General features: G+C 41.8%; 3 protein-coding genes across 5 annotated transcripts; 2 read left to right on the forward strand and 1 right to left on the reverse strand.

Moving 5' to 3' along the window:
- Window positions 1-3,156: 3,156 nt before the first annotated feature.
- LOC139299108 (lens fiber membrane intrinsic protein-like) lies at window positions 3,157-5,214 on the reverse strand. The gene is made up of 5 exons (XM_070922005.1): window positions 5,195-5,214; window positions 4,497-4,702; window positions 3,823-3,972; window positions 3,571-3,705; window positions 3,157-3,218 (listed from the first exon to the last, which is right to left on the reverse strand). Exons 1-5 carry the CDS (start codon window positions 5,212-5,214, stop codon window positions 3,157-3,159), a joined length of 573 nt encoding a protein of 190 aa, XP_070778106.1.
- A 2,601-nt stretch (window positions 5,215-7,815) lies between these two features.
- On the forward strand, window positions 7,816-14,193 carry LOC139298738 (ubiquilin-4-like). Of its 2 annotated transcripts, XM_070921487.1 has the most exons (12): window positions 7,816-7,959; window positions 9,470-9,621; window positions 9,828-9,976; window positions 10,080-10,342; window positions 10,514-10,672; window positions 10,854-11,076; window positions 11,195-11,334; window positions 11,753-11,836; window positions 12,132-12,247; window positions 12,342-12,352; window positions 12,401-12,606; window positions 12,692-14,193. In XM_070921487.1, exons 1-12 carry the CDS (start codon window positions 7,816-7,818, stop codon window positions 12,842-12,844), a joined length of 1,800 nt encoding a protein of 599 aa, XP_070777588.1. In that variant the 3' UTR covers window positions 12,845-14,193. The 2 variants fall into 2 exon arrangements, with proteins under 2 accessions (XP_070777588.1, XP_070777587.1); XM_070921486.1 differs by having other exon boundaries at window positions 12,342-12,606.
- Window positions 14,194-15,173: 980 nt separating this feature from the next.
- On the forward strand, window positions 15,174-19,021 carry LOC139298568 (ras-related protein Rab-25-like). 2 transcript variants are annotated; one of them, XM_070921220.1, is made up of 5 exons: window positions 15,174-15,424; window positions 15,962-16,157; window positions 16,329-16,522; window positions 16,647-16,727; window positions 16,831-19,021. In XM_070921220.1, the coding sequence occupies exons 1-5, from the start codon at window positions 15,388-15,390 to the stop codon at window positions 17,079-17,081; spliced, it is 759 nt and encodes a 252-aa protein (XP_070777321.1). In that variant the 5' UTR covers window positions 15,174-15,387; the 3' UTR covers window positions 17,082-19,021. The 2 variants fall into 2 exon arrangements, with proteins under 2 accessions (XP_070777321.1, XP_070777322.1); XM_070921221.1 differs by having other exon boundaries at window positions 16,820-17,079.
- Window positions 19,022-20,560: the final 1,539 nt, after the last annotated feature.

Here is a 20,560-nt window from a genome sequence, read left to right on the forward strand (position 1 = left end):
TATTGTGTGCACTAAACTGCAATACCACATTAGTGTTCACTTGTGCGTAACAATAAAGTCTTTCCAAAACCACACAGGGTGTCAATGTGAACACGTAAAATGTTACAGTTTGTATCGCATCATTGAAGTAGGTGAGATGATCCGGAAAAAAATGCCTTATATAGTCTGCATGTGTGTAGGTTAGAGGGTAGAGAAGGTGTGTGATTTTTAGGAACATTAGGGATCAGTGAGCCACAATGGGAATGAGGGCTCCATGGGACGAGGCCGGGTGGGATGAGGACAGTTTTTATAAGGTCCTGCTGTGTCAGCGTACTCTTCCATCACTGAGAGCAATAACTCTGACCATCAGTCAGTGGAAGGCCAGGCCAAAGAGTATGCATAATCAATCCTAAATATGATTATGAATCATACGTTACATTTCGCCTAACTAGAGGCCAAAGATCTTTAGCTGCACATTTGAGAACAGGTATTCTTCCACATTGAGGTTAGCGCATTCAAACATATTCAGAGAGATGTGTGATTAGGGAGAAGTGGAGAGGACCACAATTATCATAGAAACAGTAATAAAGCATTTCATTCATTGATAACTAATTTAGGCAATAAAAAGAGGAATTATAAAAATAATTTACAAATGAAATATTAAACCATCAATAAATAGTTCAAATTAAAAATGGATTTACAAAAACAACATGAAACAGTCAAAAAGTACATCATTTAAAATACATTATTTTGAGTTAATTTAATTAATCAATCAAACTGCATTTTCAAATGGATTTTTAAAATGACTATTTATTTATGAATTCATTAATTACATTTAATTTACTCAAATACATAAAAAAAACACTCTTTGTTTTGCAAACACAGCCATTCTCAGCTTTCATAGGGTTTTCTATATTCATGGACTTTTTATTTTGTATTTTTTTGGTAGATTGAAAATGCATTGCACTTTCAGCGTCTCTAGTCATTTGTGTTTTCCTTTCGACTAAATTTCTTTTAAACACCAAAATGTACTTTCCTTCAATTATTAGTTTAATCTCCACTCTTAGCACAGTACTTAACAAATACAATTTCCACCAACTTCCCCTCCTTAAATTTGTTTTGTTGTGTAAGTGCGTTTAGCATGTCTGAGCCTCTGTGGCCCACATAAACACCTGGGTGAACATCTGCCTCAGAGAGGGACAGTGTTCCAACCTGGAGAGAGGACACCCTCCTGTTTGAAGTGAGAGAAATTGCAGGTCTGTAAAATTAGCCATATTGAGCAAATTGTCACATATATCAACAGGCTCTATCAGTGAAAACTACCAGGTGTTCTCACTGACACCATGTTCAACCAACGCTTTGGCTAATAGAAGGGTGAGCAGACCTGCTGTGTCCAGCACAGACGCCCTGGAGGAGTGACCTTAACCTTGCATTCCTGCATCGAATCGCTCACCTATGAAACGGTTTAATGAGAGTTGAGTATATGCTTTGTCCACTTCAAGTTACACTTCAACTTTAAGTACACATCTTAAAAACGCATGTTTCTCAGAGCAAGAGGAACGTCCTGCTTCTGAGTTGGGATCATTCTATTTTTCAAAGCTAACTAGCCTGTTTCACTTTGTTAATATTGCACATATACAGCAGAATGAGGAAGATGGTGCTGCTGGTTTAGAAATAACAATCTCATACTTTCTCTCTCTTGCTGCCTTGATGCCAAGAAAAGTATCTTTTGTTGTGTAAATTGATTTGTGTTTTGAGGTTAAACATACTGCAATTAAAATACTAGACAGACAAATTGTTTCCCTTATTTTGGGCAAAATAGTACTTTGACTATTTACTTTGCAGTAGATAAATATTACTAATCATTTAATTGGTTTACTAAAATGTGAACATTTGCCAAGTTATCCCACGGGGCTATTAAGACCTGGCCTCAGAGAAAGCTTTAGAGTGGGTTATGAAGGCATCTGGAGAAAAGCACACAATATTACAGAGCTTATCTCTTCACAGCAGCCACAGGGACCAAGTATGGAAACTTGGATCAAGGGATCTGTCCAGTGACTGTTTACATTTCTCTCATTGTTTCTGCGTCACCGAGTAGCCAAAGCATTCATTACCTCAGCAGCTACTGTTCCTCTCCTCCCAGCTGATGGTGAGGAATGGACGAGTACCAAGAAAAAGGAGGAAGCAGCTATTAAAGACAGAGGCATTGGAACAATCAGTGACTGGAGACCCCACCCTGGTTCCCCCCAAGTCCAGGAACACGATCTTCTTCTCAGGTTCTATGAAGCCTGTTCTGCAAACACAAACAGCCTCCCACCACTTTTCCATGTGCTGTCTGTACTTGAGTGTACTCAGGGGACGTCAACAAACATGTTGTGGAAGATCATGTTGGCTGCCAGAGGCAAAGCCCTTTCCCATGAACAACAACCTGACAAAGAACTTACATTTCACTTTTGGTTTGGGGGAAACCTTGTCAGAAGAACTGACGCAGGACCAAACAGCTTCAGGGGGAATTCTGAGACAAACATATGTACTGTATGCCTTTGATGTATTATTCTCTGCTGTGTAGACTAATATTTCCACTTCATATACCCTCCCACAGTATGTATTCACCTGCTACTATAAAGCATTTTCTGAGAGGAACATTGTTTCACTTGTCTGTGATGCTGACTTTGCTCCAGTGTAAAGAGAGAGAGATAAAAATGGTCAATGCTTCTCAACAGTTTGCAGTCTTATCAGATATTTGATCCTGATTCAATCTGTAATGCAATCCCCAGTCCCTCATCCAATTCAGGAGCTCTGCTCTAGTTGAGTGGAGTGCTTCAATGCTGCCATCTTCTGGTGATCTCTCAATACAGCAGCAAATATCACACTAACGTATGAGGACCAACTTTATTGAATGTGCCAAATTACAGTAAGATTAAAAAGGTTAATTTACATCTATATCCCATTACAATAATTAGAAACTTGATTAGTTTTATTAAGCTTGTTTTTCCTCTGTACTATCATCAGCACTATTCCTAAAAAAAAAAACATATTGCAAGATTAGGACTTTTAGAAAACATGCTAAGCAGACCGTCAAAGGCCTCCAGGAGCAGCATCAGATGTAATCTCTTCAGTAGATCAGTCAAGACTGCCTTCTGTTTGTCCTCTTTCTATCTGTCTGTTTCTATCCCTCTAGCGTGGGCCAGTTCCTCTCCTGCATTCACACATTCTGTAGGCACATATGTAGAAAATACCTGCAACAGACAGAAGCAATAGGATTCAATAGGTTTACTGACAAAACAATCTGGCTTTGAAGAGGGTTATGCTTCTAGACGGGATTTTGACATTTTTTTACGGTCAGTTTTTGTGTGTTTACTCTAATTGTATTTCAGCTTGAACTCTCTTTGGAAATATACATATATATATTAAGATTTCATTAATACCACATCAATAGGACTATAGCTGTTCTCAAAATACATGCAAAAAGGTTGTTTTATAGAATATTTGATAGTAACTTCTGTGATTATTGCTTCTTCTGAGCTCTCTGACAAGTTTGAATAATAATGTCTGGACAAAGCTTGACCCCTGACCTTTGTCCTTTCTCACCTGCAAAGAATGTCATGAGCATGGCCACCCAGCCCAGTATGTAGGACCAGGAGAAGCGCCAGTCGCCGAAGCGCCTCCCCAGGAAGTTGATTGTCACTCCAGTATAAATGGCCATACCCAGCAGAACAAAGAAAGCTAAGAGAGAGATAGGATGGTGCATGTCAGTTATGATTTAGGTAAGTTTATGTATTTGTGTGTGTGTGTGTGTGTGTGTGTGTGTGTGTGTGTCAATTCAGAAGAAACAAGACTCACTGGAGACAAAAAACATGATTCCTGCAGCAAAGGAGCGGTTGAACCTTTCAAAGGACGAGAAGTGAGCAAAGGACATGATGCCAGCAATGATGCCTGCAAAGCACGACATCCCTGAAAGGATCATGAAGGCCCTGGTGGCATTCCAGTAAGCTGCAAGGAAACAGGTAGAAATCATCAAATATGTTGAGAGCTAGCTCTTCTAGCTCTCTATGTGAAGAGAGCTAGAAGCTAGCTGATTTTCATCTTTTAAAGTGTCCATTTATTTTTCCATGTAGGGATTTTTTTATTTTTATTTTCTCTTTATTTTCTATGATTTGAGTTTTTAGCTCAGGGACACTTACTCTGACCACTTCATCATTCTGCCACTCAATAAGCAAATTAACCGTTCAGCCCTTCAGTCATTCTGAGTGATCAGCTCACTCTTTGCATATGTAACACAATCCAACTATAGAATCCATTTAACAGACCCACAAGCTGGGGTAGTATATGGCATCAGATAGCATTTAAGAAAAGCTATGTCTCTTGCATTAGCTGGTGCTCTAATATACAAGGAATTGAAACTGTTGGCAGGGGTTAAAGGTCTTGCTCACAGCCACGTCCACTGTCCAGCTGGTCACAAAACCTGTGTGAAAATAGAGCAGCCGACTCCCCTGATGGAAACACAAGTGTCTTACCTATGCTGTCGGTCTGCATGTAGCACTTGTTGGACATGCAGTACCTCCACAGACCCTGGTGGGCATAGTTTCCAGAGAGACGGTACTGCATCCAGTAGTCGGTCGCAGTGGAGACCACCAACAGGATATTACCAACAATAGCACAGAACAGGCCCCCTCCCATGAAGCTGTACATCTTGAGCTGAGATAATGGGGCCGCTGTAGAACTGTAATGTAGTGAGGAACAACTATGGCAGTTAATGGTACTGCAGATGTTGTAAAATCATGTTTTGCTATTCATATACTACATACACATGCTTGCTCAATATATACACACACACACACACACACACACACACACATGCTGTTTCAAGACCTGCAACTTCAGGGGCTGAATATATAATAACTAAAATAAACACTCTGTATGAATTCAAATACGTTCCTGATGTGGCACTATACGTGTACAATGACAGAAAATTAGTTATCTTTATAAATGTATTAGTACTCAACGTTTTCATACAAATCCTGCCAACACTTCACAAAGGAGCCATAAAAAAAGGCTGTGACAGTGAAAACCAGAGAAATATGAAACATCCCACCTAAAAATACTGCTCTATATATGAACATGTAATATGCACATTTATAGATGCTTTAACCCCTTAATGTGTATAAAAGAAGCAGAGTGGATTCCTACAAACTCTTTTATCAAACATATTTACCTCTTCTTTAGTGGAAACATCACTATTAGTTGAACGGTTGCAAAACTAAACCACAGTGAAAGCTATAATGATGCAGTTTGTTGTTGTTCCCCTTCCCAATCCTCATGTCACACCAGTGCTTGTTCAGCAGTAATGAGGTTTTATCTGATTCTGCCGGCCTCTGTTCAATCACAGTCATCATAAATGAAAATGTACTGCTCTGGGATACAAACAAAAACCACCCAGAAATCTGATCCCTTACCTTGTTTCTGGAAATGCACCCTCTCTGCTGCCCACCTTTCCGAGGTAAAGATAGAAACGGGTGGAGGGGGAAAGAGAGAGAGAGAGAGAGAGAGAGAGAGAGAGAGAGAGAGAGAGAGAGAGAGACAGAGCTGTTGCTCACTTGGGGGCAAAGAGAGAGAGAGAGAGAGAGTCACAGACAATACTACAACCAAAAAGTTGTCCCCTCGTTTTTTTCTGTTGATGAAAGCAAAATCCTTTGCAGCAATTAGTCTCCCCGTGTGGGATGCACTTGAATGAGACACCGTAGGGGCCACAGTGCATGTGACTCTGTACATTTGAGTGTGTGTGTGTGTGTGTGAGGTTTGTGGGGCCTTAGAAAAGGGGGTGTTGGTCCATGTTTCTTTTTCTGGGTTTTGTTTGTTGGTAAATGGCCTGCTCTAGAACTGGGGATATGCATAGGTATGCAGGACTGTCTGTGTCAATGCGACATGCTGAAACACACACTTTTCTTTCAGTGCTGTGACACTGTGGCGGTGAGGAGGGACACATATAGAGGGAGCGCTCTATGCAGGCTGTGTCTTTCTCCCTCTGCTATACCATTGTCTTCACTAAGATTGAATATATGTTTTTATATCCGCTACCTTACAGACTATATTGAGATAAATATTTAGAAAGTGCAGGTTTTCAGCAACGAATGTGACTCACAAAAACACATGCAAACAAGACATAAGAATCCTCTCTCGCTCTCATTCTCTACCACACTCTATCCAAGAGGTGATTACAGAAACTTTTCAAATCTTGAATTCAATAGATAAAAATATTAATATACAAAATATGACTTGTTATGTACATTTAGTGTCCAAAAATTTAAGACAGGTTTGTTTGCATGTGTTTGGGTGTTTGCGTGAGAAAACGTGAGGGGATGTCTCAGTCTCCCAGTCTGTGAAAAAAGAATGAGAAAGGGAAGATACTGTAGGCGGTGGTTAGAGAAGTGACCCCCCACTGAGGTGCCCTTGAACAAGGGACTTAAGGAACGGCCAACAGATTAGACTGTGGTTGTACTGGGCAGGTTCTAGGTGTGTATGCATGTGTTTTTTAGGAAGACCCTGTTTTCAGCAAAGCCTCTTTGGGTTCACACAATGTCACAATGTCAGGTTAAGCGTGTCCATAAATCGCTGTTGCTGTCAGAGAGGCTGGATTAACTTTATTATTTTCAAGTTTTATCTGTATTATAGTTTAAAGTGCCTAATATGAGACTAGCTTTTAGTTCTCCCAAGACTTTGGCCAGTTGCAGGTTTGATCCCCCCCAGAACTGGATAGAGCCAGACCATTGGGACCCTGCAGATATTTTCAGGTGTATTCAAAACTAAAGAGACAAAGCTATCATCCATTTAAGCAACAAAAAAGCCATTCACTTCATCTGTGGTTACCACACTGTGTTATTATAATTAACTGGCTGATCAAAACTAGAAATTAAGTCTTACATTTGTACTAGACAGTCACTGTGAGCACACACAGATGCAGACAAAGGATGACGTTATACGTGCCACAGAGCAAATGATGATGTTTTGATGTGATGATGACCATAAAAACATCAAATGACAGGACAATTTGTCTCCTCAGATTCAGTAACAGCTGTGAGGGTGGAAATAACAGATCAACATTTTTTTCAGACTTGAAGCTCCTGGGTAATTGGATATTCAGCTGGTTAATTAAGCAAGACAGTATGCTGGTTGCACACTCAAATGTGAGCAAAACAGTTTGATTATATGCTCCAATTTCTGCTGGAGCATGTAATATTTTTAATTAGTTTTTATTCATTTTATTTTGACATAATAAATGAAAGAGGAACAGCACTTGAGCATTTATATCTGTTTCCCTTCCTGAGATTTCTTCCATTTTCCCCCCGCTAGATGTCTTTCTGAAAAATGGCCACCACAATGTGCCAGAGCCAAGTTTAAGTTTTAGGATGTCTTGTTTTCAGTCCAAAACCCAAATAAATGTAATTCACAATGAATTAAAAGAATTTAAAAGATTTTTTTCAACTATTTGGTTATCAATACAATACAATTGACTAATGTTTTTAGCGACCAGTGGTTTCTGAATGCCTCTCTAGCTGATTCTTGGTAGAATACATTTTCCAACAGCTTTCCTGACACAGGCCATCTGTTAAGTCAAACAATTTACTTTAAGCAATTTAGAGACAATCTAACAGGCAGCCCTTTATCGAACCAAACATAAACCTGTATGAACAACACACATTTCAGGTGAAACATATATTTTACTTGAGATAACCAGCCAGACATGGGAACTCCTGAGGTTCGTTCTGGAAAGAGATTTGACCTCTTTTGACCCGGAAGCTGACGCCAGACCCGAGCTGTTCCATCGGCGGAGTAAAGATGGCTGACCAAGGCGCCGCAGATCCTGGTAATAACAACAATAATAAACCTGAAGCATCGGAGGGAACTATTATTAAGGTCACAGTAAAAACCCCTAAAGACAAAGAAGAAATCGCCATCGCAGAAGATGCCTCTGTCACTCAGGTTTGTTGATTTCGCTGACGGGGAGCTGGCTGGTGCTGGCAGCCGTGGTCTCACGTCATGCCCCTGCCCACAACTTCAGCTAGGAAGCTAGTTAGCCTTGTTAGCATTTGTCGTCACTCTTACCGGCTAACTGATAGTGTGTGAAATTAAAGAGGTTGTGTGTAGGGAAGGTATTACTACTTGGATCAACAACTGTTCGGTGTTATTAACGTTGTTGACACCCAATAGAGCGATATAACCATGTTAATATTTGATATGGCTAACCGGCTAGCCAGCTAACGGTTAGCTAGTTAGCTAACTGAGCTTGCGAGCTGAGCCAACGATAGCTAACTATGAAGCCAAACAAGTGTCAGCTGACGGGTTGCGCTCTTGCTGTGGCTATTGCCACAAGCAACAATGGCCTGATAGAACCGTGGAAGTGATTTTGGGTGGATGGTATGCCGATTTGTTTTCATTTTCCATTTCAGCTCAACAGTTTTAAAATATGCTAAAGCTTGCTATCAGTCTAGAACCTTCTCACTGCTGCCACTGAGTCATTCAGCTTTCTAGGGAATATACAGTATTCTCAGACCTACTGTTGGCTTGGCGACGTGTTATAATGAAACCATAATGCAATCCATGTAACCGTAATGTGATCCTAGTTTCTTGAGATTTGTTTACTGCCTGGTCAAGCTTTAAGCATTACTGTGTTGACTTAAGTAGCCATTTTTGCCTGGTTGCATGTTCAAGCATTGGACTTAGATGTCCGACTTCTAAGTATATGTTGTCATCCTCATCTACATGTGGCTTTATATTTGATATGCATGATGAGATAATGTGTCCCAAGCAGAGTCAACTAAAACAAAAATGACAACATCTGTGTGAGATTCATCAGCTTTTGCTTTAGTGTCTTTTTGAAAGATATTCAGCTTTGTCTTTGATCTGTCTTGTGTTGGTGGTTAGCATATTTCAGGCCTCTACCAAAAATAGCTGTCATCTCTTTGTGGACAACCAGATCACCTGTGCTTGTAAATAACATTAACTTTTTATTAAATTTTGGATGACGGGGATTATCTTTGGTGCTCTGTCTCATCTGTTTCTGGTGTCTGTTCATATCCTGTGTAATTGTTAAACGTGTACTGTGTGGCCATATCGGCACTATGTAGCTGATCAGAGTGTTAAGACAAGATACCTCTTGTTAACAGTGAAAATGAAAGATGTAACAAGAGCAGCTTCTTTCAGGATGAGACCATTTTCTGTGCTAATTATGCTTCACATAATAGTCAAAGAGTGAGTGATTTGGCAGATTTGAGGTCTTTAGACCACTGCTAATAGGATAAGCACAGAAGACTTTCTTGGAAATTGGAATTTAAGGCCTGAAGGTTGCACCAGAACAGAAATGCATTCGAGCAGCACTACTGAGGTGTAATAATCATATTCTTAATGTTATCCTTTTAATTTCCTGTTTCTTTCTCATCTCCTTTCCCTCTTGTTGTCCCATTCCTTTCTCATCTCTTTTTATTTCTTTTAGTTTAAAGAAGAGATCTCGAGGCGATTCAAAGCCAAACAGGACCAGTTGGTTCTGATTTTTGCAGGGAAGATCTTGAAGGACGGCGACAGCCTCAGCCAACATGGCATCAAGGATGGCCTGACAGTTCATCTAGTCATAAAGACAGCACACAAGTAAGGCTACATTATCATACAAAGCATGTTGCTTCAAAAGATCATTTTGTAGCAGGCCTGTAAGAAGAAGTAATTCGCCTTGCAATACAATCTTGGTGAATTCAGTGAACTGCATTTGTTGTTGCATTTATGTTAAACTTCACTGAGTGTCCAGACAGCTTACATAAGTACTGACTTTTTCATACACCTACAAATTATCCCTGTAGGGCAGGAGATGGCGGTAGCACCTCGGCCTCCAGCTCAACCTCCACTCAAGCAGGCAATACCTCCACCTCTAGTCCAGGCACCAACCCCTCCTCCACAGCCGGCTCCACTGGAACTGCCCCACCACCCACACAGACGCCCAACATACTGAGTAAGTCCACATCTGTGTAACTATTTAATTTCAAAACCTTTTCTTAGTTCAACGCCACAAATATAATGCGAGTAACCATCACTCCCTAAATGACTTCCCTCAGCTGGCTTTGGTGACCTGGCTGGTCTGTCTGGACTGGGCATGGGCTCAGCTAACTTCATGGAACTGCAGCAGCAGATGCAGAGGCAGCTCATGTCCAACCCAGAGATGCTTTCTCAGATCATGGAGAACCCGCTGGTGCAGAACATGATGTCCAACCCAGACCTGATGAGACAGATGATCATGGCCAACCCTCAGATGCAACAGCTGATGGAACGCAACCCTGAGATCTCCCACATGCTCAACAACCCTGAGCTCATGAGACAGGTAAAGGAAATGTAGAGGGACTGAATGGCAGTTAGTTTGTTGTAGCACAGGCATGACTACAGTAGCTTCCCACTGCATTTTGGTCTGTTTATTCAGGATACCACATAACAAATGGAGTAAAATAAACTTCGACTGACTTGCGTCCTCTCTTCTTTTATTATCACTTCCCAGACCATGGAGCTGGCCAGGAACCCAGCCATGATGCAGGAAATGATGCGGAACCAGGACCGGGCTCTGAGCAACTTGGAGAGCATCCCAGGAGGTTACAATGCCTTGCGGAGGATGTACACAGACATACAGGAACCCATGTTCAGCGCTGCCAGGGAACAGGTATCTGGGAGGGATGTTTACTGATCAAACCCTTGTTTGTTTGCGCTGTGGTAATCCTTGATAGGACTTGTTTTCACACAGTCTGTAACCTTTGTCATGGTTTTATTTGCCAGTGTTACGTGGCTAACTATATTTAAACATTTTTTGTGTTTTCAAATGTGTCTAATGTCTTTCCCTGTAGTTTGGTAGCAACCCATTCTCAGCCCTAGGTGGGAATTCTGAGTCTGGTGTCCAGCCGTCACGGACAGAGAACCGAGAGCCTCTGCCCAATCCATGGGGGCCACCAAATTCTTCTAACCCCTCTGAGAGTGGAGGGGGCACCACAGGAAGCACTAGCACTCCTGCAGGCACCAACCCCAGTGTGTCCAACCCTCTGGGCATCAATCCTGGCAGTCTGGGCAATGGTAAGAGCAGGCTAAGAGCAGGCTAAGATTCTCAATACACCTGCATGCTAAAAAGTTTATTTACTTACCTGTATACACACATACATAAATAAACTCCTGTCTTTTCTGTGCGCTGCAGGGATGTTCAACAGCCCGGGCATGCAGAGTCTATTGCAGCAGATCTCAGAAAACCCTCAGCTGATGCAGAACATGCTGTCTGCCCCCTACATGCGCAGTATGATGCAGTCGCTGTCTCAAAACCCAGAGTTGGCCTCCCAGGTATAAAACAGAAAAGTGTGTGCTCGCACACACACTATACAGAAAACACCCACAGATATAGTCATAATACATTGAAAGTCCTGGTCATTTGGATTTAAAGCTTGCGTTATAACTCTGCAGTTTTTAATGAATTGTAAGTAGTAGGATTTAGTCAGGCCAATAAGCCCAGCTATTTAGTGCATGCTCAACAGAGGGGATTGTCTCTTAAGCTCACTTGCATTTACAGCAAACTGTAAGAATGAATAAACAACACAGCACCGACTTATTTGGTTCTAATAATCAGTGCTGGCAGTACGGCAAATGAAAGACCTGGATTCTCCAGAGCTTTTATTTCTGTTATTCCACACTTTGTTAGCAGCATAGCCAGATGTGGAATGATACATAACCTTGACTGCCTTTCTTTCTCTTGCTGTACCAGGTTTTGATGAATAACCCCTTGTTTGCTGGAAACCCACAGCTGCAGGAACAGTTCAGAGCTCAGTTGCCCATCTTTCTGCAGCAGGTACCCCACACACATTTCAGTCCGATAACCCCCCCATCCCCACCCCACCCCACCCCACCCCAAAATAAGACAGAAAAACAGTTCTAGTGACATAACAAAGAATTACTGAATGGCCCATAGGGGGCGATATACTGGAACAAGCCTTGGTCCAGGTATAGATAAAGATGCTGGACTTTTTTCTCTCTAGGACTATGAATATTAGCCATACATTTTTGGCTACCAGTTTAGAGTAAGTAAATACTGCTAACCGGTTGATTGATTGGTTAATTAATTGCTGAACTCTGTTTGGTCGCAGATGCAGAACCCAGAAGCTCTGTCAGTGATGACCAATCCCCGGGCGATGCAAGCTCTAATGCAGATCCAACAGGGTCTACAGACACTGCAGACAGAAGCACCTGGCCTCATGCCCAGGTATGTTCTCACAGACAGATGTACACATGATGTTGCATTTTTTTGTTGAAGTTATGTTTTTTTCCAACTCTTTTTGTTTTTTCTTTTGGCCTAGTTTGATGTCAGGTGGAGTTCCTGGCATGCCCACAGGTGGCGTTCCTGGCATGCCCACAGGTGGCGTTCCTGGCATGCCCACAGGTGGAGTCCCTGGCATGCCCACAGGTGGAGTCCCTGGCATGCCCACAGGTGGAGTTCCTGGCATGCCCACAGAGAACCCGGCCTCCTCACCCAGCAGTGCAGGAACAAACACCGCCCAGCAGCAGCTGATGCAACAGATGCTCCAGATGTTTGCTGGAGGAGGTGGAGGAGGAAGTGCAACGGTACACACAGACACACATGCACTTATATTACATCCTTCATACCTGTATGATTTTTTTAAAAGTTCCATTAATTTCTCCCCTGTAGACTCAAACCCCAGAGGTGCGGTTTCAGTCCCAGCTGGACCAGCTGAGCGCCATGGGCTTCATTAACCGCGAGGCCAACCTGCAGGCCCTCATCGCTACTGGAGGAGACATCAACGCCGCTATCGAGAGACTGCTGGGCTCACAGCCCTCGTAAAGACATACAGTACATACTGACACACAGACACATGCATTCATACATACATACCTGACTCATAAACATACCCAGCATCTACAGAGAACCAAGAGAAATTTAAGTGTATTGTCCCAAACTTTACAGAAGAAACTTCGGCAGGATCTCTAAGACCCTCATTCTGCATCTGTTCTCAGATCATTCCCTATTCCCCATACTTTCTCTTTTTGGCGTCATCCAACCAGATCTCTGTCTCAGAGTGATGCTGTAGAGCCGGACTGAACCACTCTCACCTTGAGGGGCATTCTGGTGCAGAGAAAAGGAGCGAAAACTTCTCCTGAAAAGGGATTCCCAACCATTTCTTCATTCATTGTTTTCTTCACATAAAACTGCAGTCGAGTGTTACAGACAAACATTTACATAATACTGATTAAACCCATGTGATGTGATTGGCTGTTGGCTCTGTTTCACACGTGGTCATTGTGAGGCAGTTTGTTAGCATTTAACTAGCAAATCAATACACGACAAATTTCTGGTATAGACAGCAATCCTGAACAAACACAGGAAGATATTTCATACAGACGTTCAACCTCATTCCTCCCTCTTTCCCCGTTCTTGACATTCTACATAAATAGCTGTTTTTGCCCCACAACTTTCACTATTTATTGCAAGCGCTTAAGAAAATGACGCCCTCCACACTTCCCTAAACTTGTAATTTGTCATTCCAGATAAAAGTGCCCACTCACTGGTGCACAGTGTCTTTTCCTTCTGAGGCACCACTGCTGTGCCTTCTGTCCTTCCCTGACCTACAGGAGCATTGTCGGCTAATTACACCCCCCATTCAGCGGGTTAATTAGAAACCCCCAATAAATTCCACACAGCATCATCCAGAACTGTAACCATAATCAAATATCACATCGTAGCAGCTCCGAAGCAGAGGACGCTGCTAAAATATGAATGAAACAAACAAGCGTTCCTTTCATTTTAATCTGATTCTTCTTTTTATTTTTATTTTTCTTTTTTTGAGGTGCAGTTAGTACCTAGAGATGATTATGATTTGTCTCGCATAAAGTAAACGTGGAAATCAAGTAAAGAGTAAAAAAGTAAATAATGGAAAGGCTTTAAAAACAATTCTGGTGTGGCGGCACCATACATTTCTAAAATCAAGTTCTAGATTGTCTTCTTTTTTTTTTTTTTTCCTTTTGAAAATCTCAGCATTGTAGTTGTGGTAACCTTGGCAACTGCTTCTATAGCTTTGCTTTGTCTGTTGACCTCAGCTGAAGAAAAGAAAAATCCATCTCCCAATTGAACATGTTGGAACTAACTTTTAACAGTACTGTACTAAAAAAAAAAATAAAACATGGTCAAAAACAGTCTACGCCCTGTGTCAGTTGATTATAGCCTTGTGATGGTGAAGGTGAGATGGTGCAAGATGACATCTGAAGCCTTCCATTCATGAAATTTTCTGGCTTTGAAGTTCATATAAAGTAATTACATTTATGCTGTGCTTCAGTTTGTTGTTTAATATGAAACTGTTGTATACTGAAATGAAATCTGTGTTTGGGGAACATTAATAGTGAAAGGTATGTTAGGCACAGTTTGTTTGGTACAGTTATTGGTAACACTTTCTTTTGCAGATACCATATTTCCGATTGATACAAGATTTGTGAAATGGTTGTTAATTTTGCAGAACATGCAGAAATAAAGTTGTCTACAGGGAAGGAATTTGAAGGTATAAAGTTTTGTTTTTAAATCGAGCATTTCTTTAAGGGAATTCCTCTGGAAATCAACCAACTAAACGCAAACAACTGCTTCTAAGTACTGTCTCTGTCTTCACTATAGTTAGTACCAAATTGTGTAGTTCTTTCCAGGAAACCTTTTAGAAAATAATTCATTTAAGTAATTATGTCTGTAAAACTATTGTCATTGTCAAGATAGAGTCAAGAGTCAATATGACAATGATGTCCACCTTTCGTATTACCTCGTGAGCTTAGATTTTTTGGGTTGCGTTCCACAAAGCATAAAAATGATTACATGTAAAATCAAAATCAAACATGAAAATTAGTACGTCAGGCCAAATCACGGTCTCTTACGACACCCCTGTAGGCGTCAGACAGGAGGCAAAATGGCGTCATGATCTGGTACTCAGATGCACCTGCTGGGTGAGGTTTATTGTCATACAAATCAACAGAGGGGAAGGAGCGTGTAGGAGAGGGTGGAGTCTGCTCCTGATGACTGCCTGCCAGTGGTTTTACCTGTTCCACCTGCTCTCCTCACCCCCCAGCTCTCCCTTAGGTGTCAGCTGATGAAGGATCGGCTGGCCACAGGACTCCAGTCTGCCCGTTTGGCTGTCCTCAATCAGGAGTTGCCCCTATCCACAGATAAAGGAGGGAGCTGTTTCACTCCTCCATTTTCACCTTTACTCTCTCTCCGGTGTAGAGAGAAGAGAAAGAGGAGTGAGGCTGTTTGTTTTTCTTTCTGCCTTTTTTTTTTTTAACTTTTGATATTGAAAGTGGATTCGGGATATTTTCTTACTCAACCAGGAACCCTTTGCGACTGAATGCAGCATGGGGTCTGACGAGTCGTACAATTTTGTCTTCAAGGGTGAGTCATGTTTACTTGAGCTGTGATTGTGTAAGAAGCGTATCTAATGTGCATTACTTCTGTAGATGTTAAAGCTGCCAGGTGCAACTCTAACTGCCTGCTACAGTTTCAGAGGAAGAGAGGGAAGGAAGTAAAGCAGGAAGTGATAGCTTTATGTCCCATTTGGCTGTAAACCAGTTGACCTTTGACCTGTTAAAGAAACCTATGATCTTACATTCTCTGCTTCACTAAGAAGTCACTAAGTTATGGGCTTTGTTTTCTCATTTCCCTGATTAAGATAAGCCGCCATTCCATTCATTCCAAAGTAAAGTCAGCCACAGTGTAGATCTGCCACGTTTCTGTGATGTCACAGTGTCTGGAGATGGTGACACAGAGTTCACACGTGTTAAGACTTCCTGTCATTACAGAAAGTTAAAGTTTTGTCAAATTGACAGCTATATTTTTTGGAGTTAATGTGTCATTAAAAAGCTCTAATGTGCTCATCATAAAGTATTTGTAATGAATGAATTTTGACTCCTGCTGTCTGTTCCTGTTTAGTGGTTTTGATAGGGGAGTCTGGTGTTGGAAAGAGCAACCTTCTGACTCGCTTCACTAAGAATGAGTTCAACCACGACAGTCGCACCACCATTGGTGTCGAGTTCAGCACGAGGACTGTTCAGCTGGACAATTACACCATCAAAGCCCAAATCTGGGACACAGCTGGGCTGGAGCGCTACAGGGCTATCACCTCAGCGTGGGTACACACACACGTATATGTTAATTTACATGAGTAATAGACACACAATGAAGAGGTGAGGCAGTAACAGTCACACCTCCTTCACACACAACAGACATTTTACAACAATGACGACTTCATAAGACTAAAACTCATGCATGTTTGGCCTCTCTCACCTGGTGGACTCAGGTATTACAGGGGAGCAGTTGGAGCACTGTTGGTCTTTGACATTAGCAAGCATCTGACCTATGAGAGTGCAGAGCGGTGGTTGAAAGAGCTGTACGACCACGCAGACCCTCACATCGTGGTCATGCTGGTGGGAAACAAGAGAGACCTGGAGAGCCTCAGGACCGTGCCCACAGAGGAGGCCAAGGACTTTGCAGGTCCGTTAAGAGGCATTATCAGTTCATGAAAATTGTATTTAATACTCAGTATTGTAAATTTTGCTCCTTGAATATGCCAGTCTTCATTAATTGTGATCGTTGCCTTCCTTGCTCTCCAACCCAGAGAAGAGAGGTCTCATGTACATGGAGACATCAGCGTTGGAGTCGTCCAACGTCGAAGCTGCTTTCACTGAAGTCCTCACAGGTATGGGAGCTCAGTCAGTGTGTCCAAACACGCATCCTCGTTTCGTCTGGGTTATTTAAATGACCTTACTGATGTGTCTTCCTTTTCTCCAGCCATCCAAAAGAAGGTGGCCAGCAGAGAGGTGACCCGTGGCTCCATCAGCGCTGTCACCCTGTCCGGCCTCATTGGGCCCACCGGCGAGGCGCAGCAGGAGCGCAAAAAGTGCTGCATGAGCTCCTAACAGACTGTCGCCCTGTAAAGATCTGCTCTGTCCACGTTGAACCAGCATCACGCTTCACTGTCATGTCACATGACATCGTTCACGCCCAATTTGAAGAGCGAGGTACCTGCTTGATACTAGAGCAGTCAATATAAAAATCTCTTTAAATACAAAAGCTGTATAGTTTATAACTCAAAAACTAACTAAACAAATGAAAATGTTGAGAAAACATATTTTATACACTTTATTTCTTGTGGTGGCCCTTTTTACTAAAGATAGCTCTGCATTTTATTTTTCTTTATCTTATTTTCATGTTTTTAAAGAGGCGTTGTAAAGTTATTCTGCTTTTTATAACGGAATGCACTGGGATTCAAATTATTTATGTTATTCTGTCTGCATGTAATTACCTCACAGAGACATGAATGTATTATCTGCATTAGACACATTATCTAAACTAGACGAGGGAACAGGAGAGAGGGGTCATGTGAAATAAGACAAGACAGTGGTGGAAGAAGAACTCAAAACCTTTACCAAAGTAAAACTACTCTCTTACCAGTAAAAGTTCTGAGAAATGTAATTAAGTAAAACGTTTTATCTGCATAATATAGTTAAATGATCAAAATATCAGTACTCATTATGTAGAATGGTCCCTTTCAGAGTATTATATTATTGTGTATATTACAGAATATTACTGGGATGGTGTTATTGATGCATTAACATATAAGAACATTTACTGTTGGAGTTGGTTGAGATTAGGCAAGTATTAACTAACTGAAACTATGTTGGGTAGTGCATAATATTTTATTTGTTAAATGGGACCTGCAAAGTAACCAGCAACTAGAGATGCCAAATTAATGTAGTGGAGTAAAAATTACAATATTTTCCTCTAAATTGTACTTGAGTAGAAGTATAATGTAGTATAAAATGGAAGTCATCACTGAGTAAAGTGCAAGTACCTTTAAAATTGTACTTAAGTACAGTACTTGAGTAGATTTGTGTACTTGCTTTCCACCCCAGAATGCAATATTTGTCAGATAGAGTCAGACAGTATACAGCAGTGGTTCTCAACCTGGTGATCGGGACCCCCACAAGGGTTACTTACCCTAGGGTTGATTACACACTTTGATTAAACGTCTCACATCTCGCAGACATGGACCCAGTTGCTTTACTGTCATGAGTTGAAGGTGTTGTGTCTCCTCTCGGCCTGTAGATGGCAGTGCTGATGCTGTAAATTGAGTTTCAAGCATCAGTGCTGTGTAGTGCACTGCATTTGTTCCGTCTCTCTCTATTTTCCTTATTAACTCCAGTGCAACTCATACTACCATCTCGTCCCACTGTTCATTACATTAATGATCATGATTAAGCTCATGTGCCGCTTCAGTGTTGTCGCCATGGTAGCAACCTGTTATGCCCTTTTGACAAGCTAATCGGCGTTCCCATGACGTGGGGAATTAATTTACACCTTTCTCATAAATGGTAAATTCATTCACAGACCTTATAGTTTTGTGTGTGTGTGTATGCAGATGATCTCCAGACCATGGATGTAATTGCACAGGCTCATATGGAACGACAGAGAGAATATAAATCTACAGCAGTGGTAGTTAATGACATTCTGGACAGATAGTGCTCTATCTCTGGCTCACAGATGTGCATAAGGAGCCTTTACTTGTGTGTGTGTGTGTGTGTGTGTGTGTGTGTGTGTGTGTGTGTGTGTGTGTGTGTGTGTGTGTGTGTGTGTGTGTGTGTGTGTGTGTGTGTGTGTGTGTGTGTGTGGTGTCCCCAAGCAAGATTTCTCTGCCAGAGATCATTTTGCTACAGTGAAATGACCACAAATGCTTTTATTAAGTTTCTCTTATAAAAAATATGATAGGGAAGGCTCTGCGCCGGCCAGTAAATGTTTAATTATTTCCTGTGAATGAGGATATTTTTATGGGCTGAGTAAAAACATCTGGTGTAATAACCCACGCAGGCTGAGCAGGGCTGCACAGGTTGAACGCCTGGTCATGATATCTGTAAATCTCCCTCTGTCCTGAGCCTAGAGGTGAGAGTTATGTTTGCAAAAACGATGAAATTAAAATATTACAAGCTCAAGACAGTTAGATTTTCTTCTCGCCAATTCCTCCTGGATCTGTGTGTAGACGACTTTCTGACCTCTCCTTGAAGGTGAGGCTCTCGCTGTGGCTGGAAAGACTTGGATTTAGCAAATACATGTGGTGGATATTACTCACGTGCTACCTGACATGTGTAGCCTGTCTGAAAGCAGGACTCGTATATGCTAAAGTGATGAGCGGCGTGGCATCTCTGACCCCAACGTGGAGCTGTGTACCTCCCATTTACGAGACCTTGTCCTCCAGAACTTTGTGGGGAATCTTGTCTGCCAAGAATTTACAGTTGCAGCATCACATCTGTATGGGTGTAATTTTAACCTTTGACCTCATGGAGCATGGATCTTTTCTAAAAGCCATACTTATGGAATCCATCATCTCTGTAGCCCTGCTGTTTCTCTTCCCCTCTCTGATTCCTGACTTTTTCTGACTTGCTGTCAGACTTTACAGAGCTGTTTTTCTGCTGTTTATTTCTACTTCCTCGGTTTGTTTGTTTGTTTGTTTGTTTATACATGTGATTGCCAGAGACTGACAAAAAACTTCCATTCACATACACACAAGCTCTCAAAAGCTCTCTTGTCTTTTCTTTATCTGTTTCTCTCTGTGTGAATTTAACTCAAAGTCTCTCAGACACAGAATATTCCGGAGACACACACACACACACACACACACACAGGGATATTTTATGATAATTTTACATGTCATTGCAAAAATGTGAAATACATGTATCTCCAAGATGTTCCATCTTTTCGTGATGTAAGAAAAACCGCACTGTTTGCAGCGTTGTGGCAATGCATTTTCAGCTAATCCAATGTTTTCAAGTAGTTTATTTAGTTTAGTTTAAGGCTAGAAAAATGTTGTCAACCCATAATCCCAACCACATTTGGAGATACATGGTATTCATTGGACAGCAATGATATGTGGGCTTTATTATGAGATTATGTTAAAATACTGACATCCAGATTTGTGATTTGTTACCATTGTGCCGTGTGTGTTGCCGTGTGTGTGCGCATGTCTGCATCTGTGCATGCAAACACATAAACAAAACCCAAAGTCCAAAACACAGAGTGAGAGTGCGTGACAGCCGACGCTCCTCCGTCCATCCCGCATCTGACATCAACACATAAATAGAATCAAAGTCAATGCACGCTGATTACCATGGTGATGTTGTTATGGCGACCAATCAAAGGGAGAGGTGAGTTGATGGGAGGCTGTGTGTGTTCAGACTCTCTACTCCCAAAATGCGCAGAGAGAGAGAGAGAGAGAGAGAGAGAGAGAGGGAGAGAGAGAGAGGGAGAGAGGGAGAGAGAGAGAGAGAGAGAGAGAGAGAGAGAGAGAGAGAGAGAGAGAGAGAGAGAGAGAGAGAGAGAGAGAGAGGGAGAGGGAGAGGGAGAGAGAGAGAGAGAGAGAGGGGGAGAGAGAGGGAGAGAGGGAGAGGGAGAGGGAGAGGGAGAGAGAGAGATAGAGATAGAGAGAGAGGGGGAGAGAGAGGGAGAGAGAGAGAGAGAGAGAGAGAGAGGTGGATCACT

This window comes from Enoplosus armatus, chromosome 16, assembly GCF_043641665.1.
Source record: "Enoplosus armatus isolate fEnoArm2 chromosome 16, fEnoArm2.hap1, whole genome shotgun sequence".
Taxonomy (NCBI): Eukaryota; Metazoa; Chordata; class Actinopteri; order Centrarchiformes; family Enoplosidae; genus Enoplosus; species Enoplosus armatus.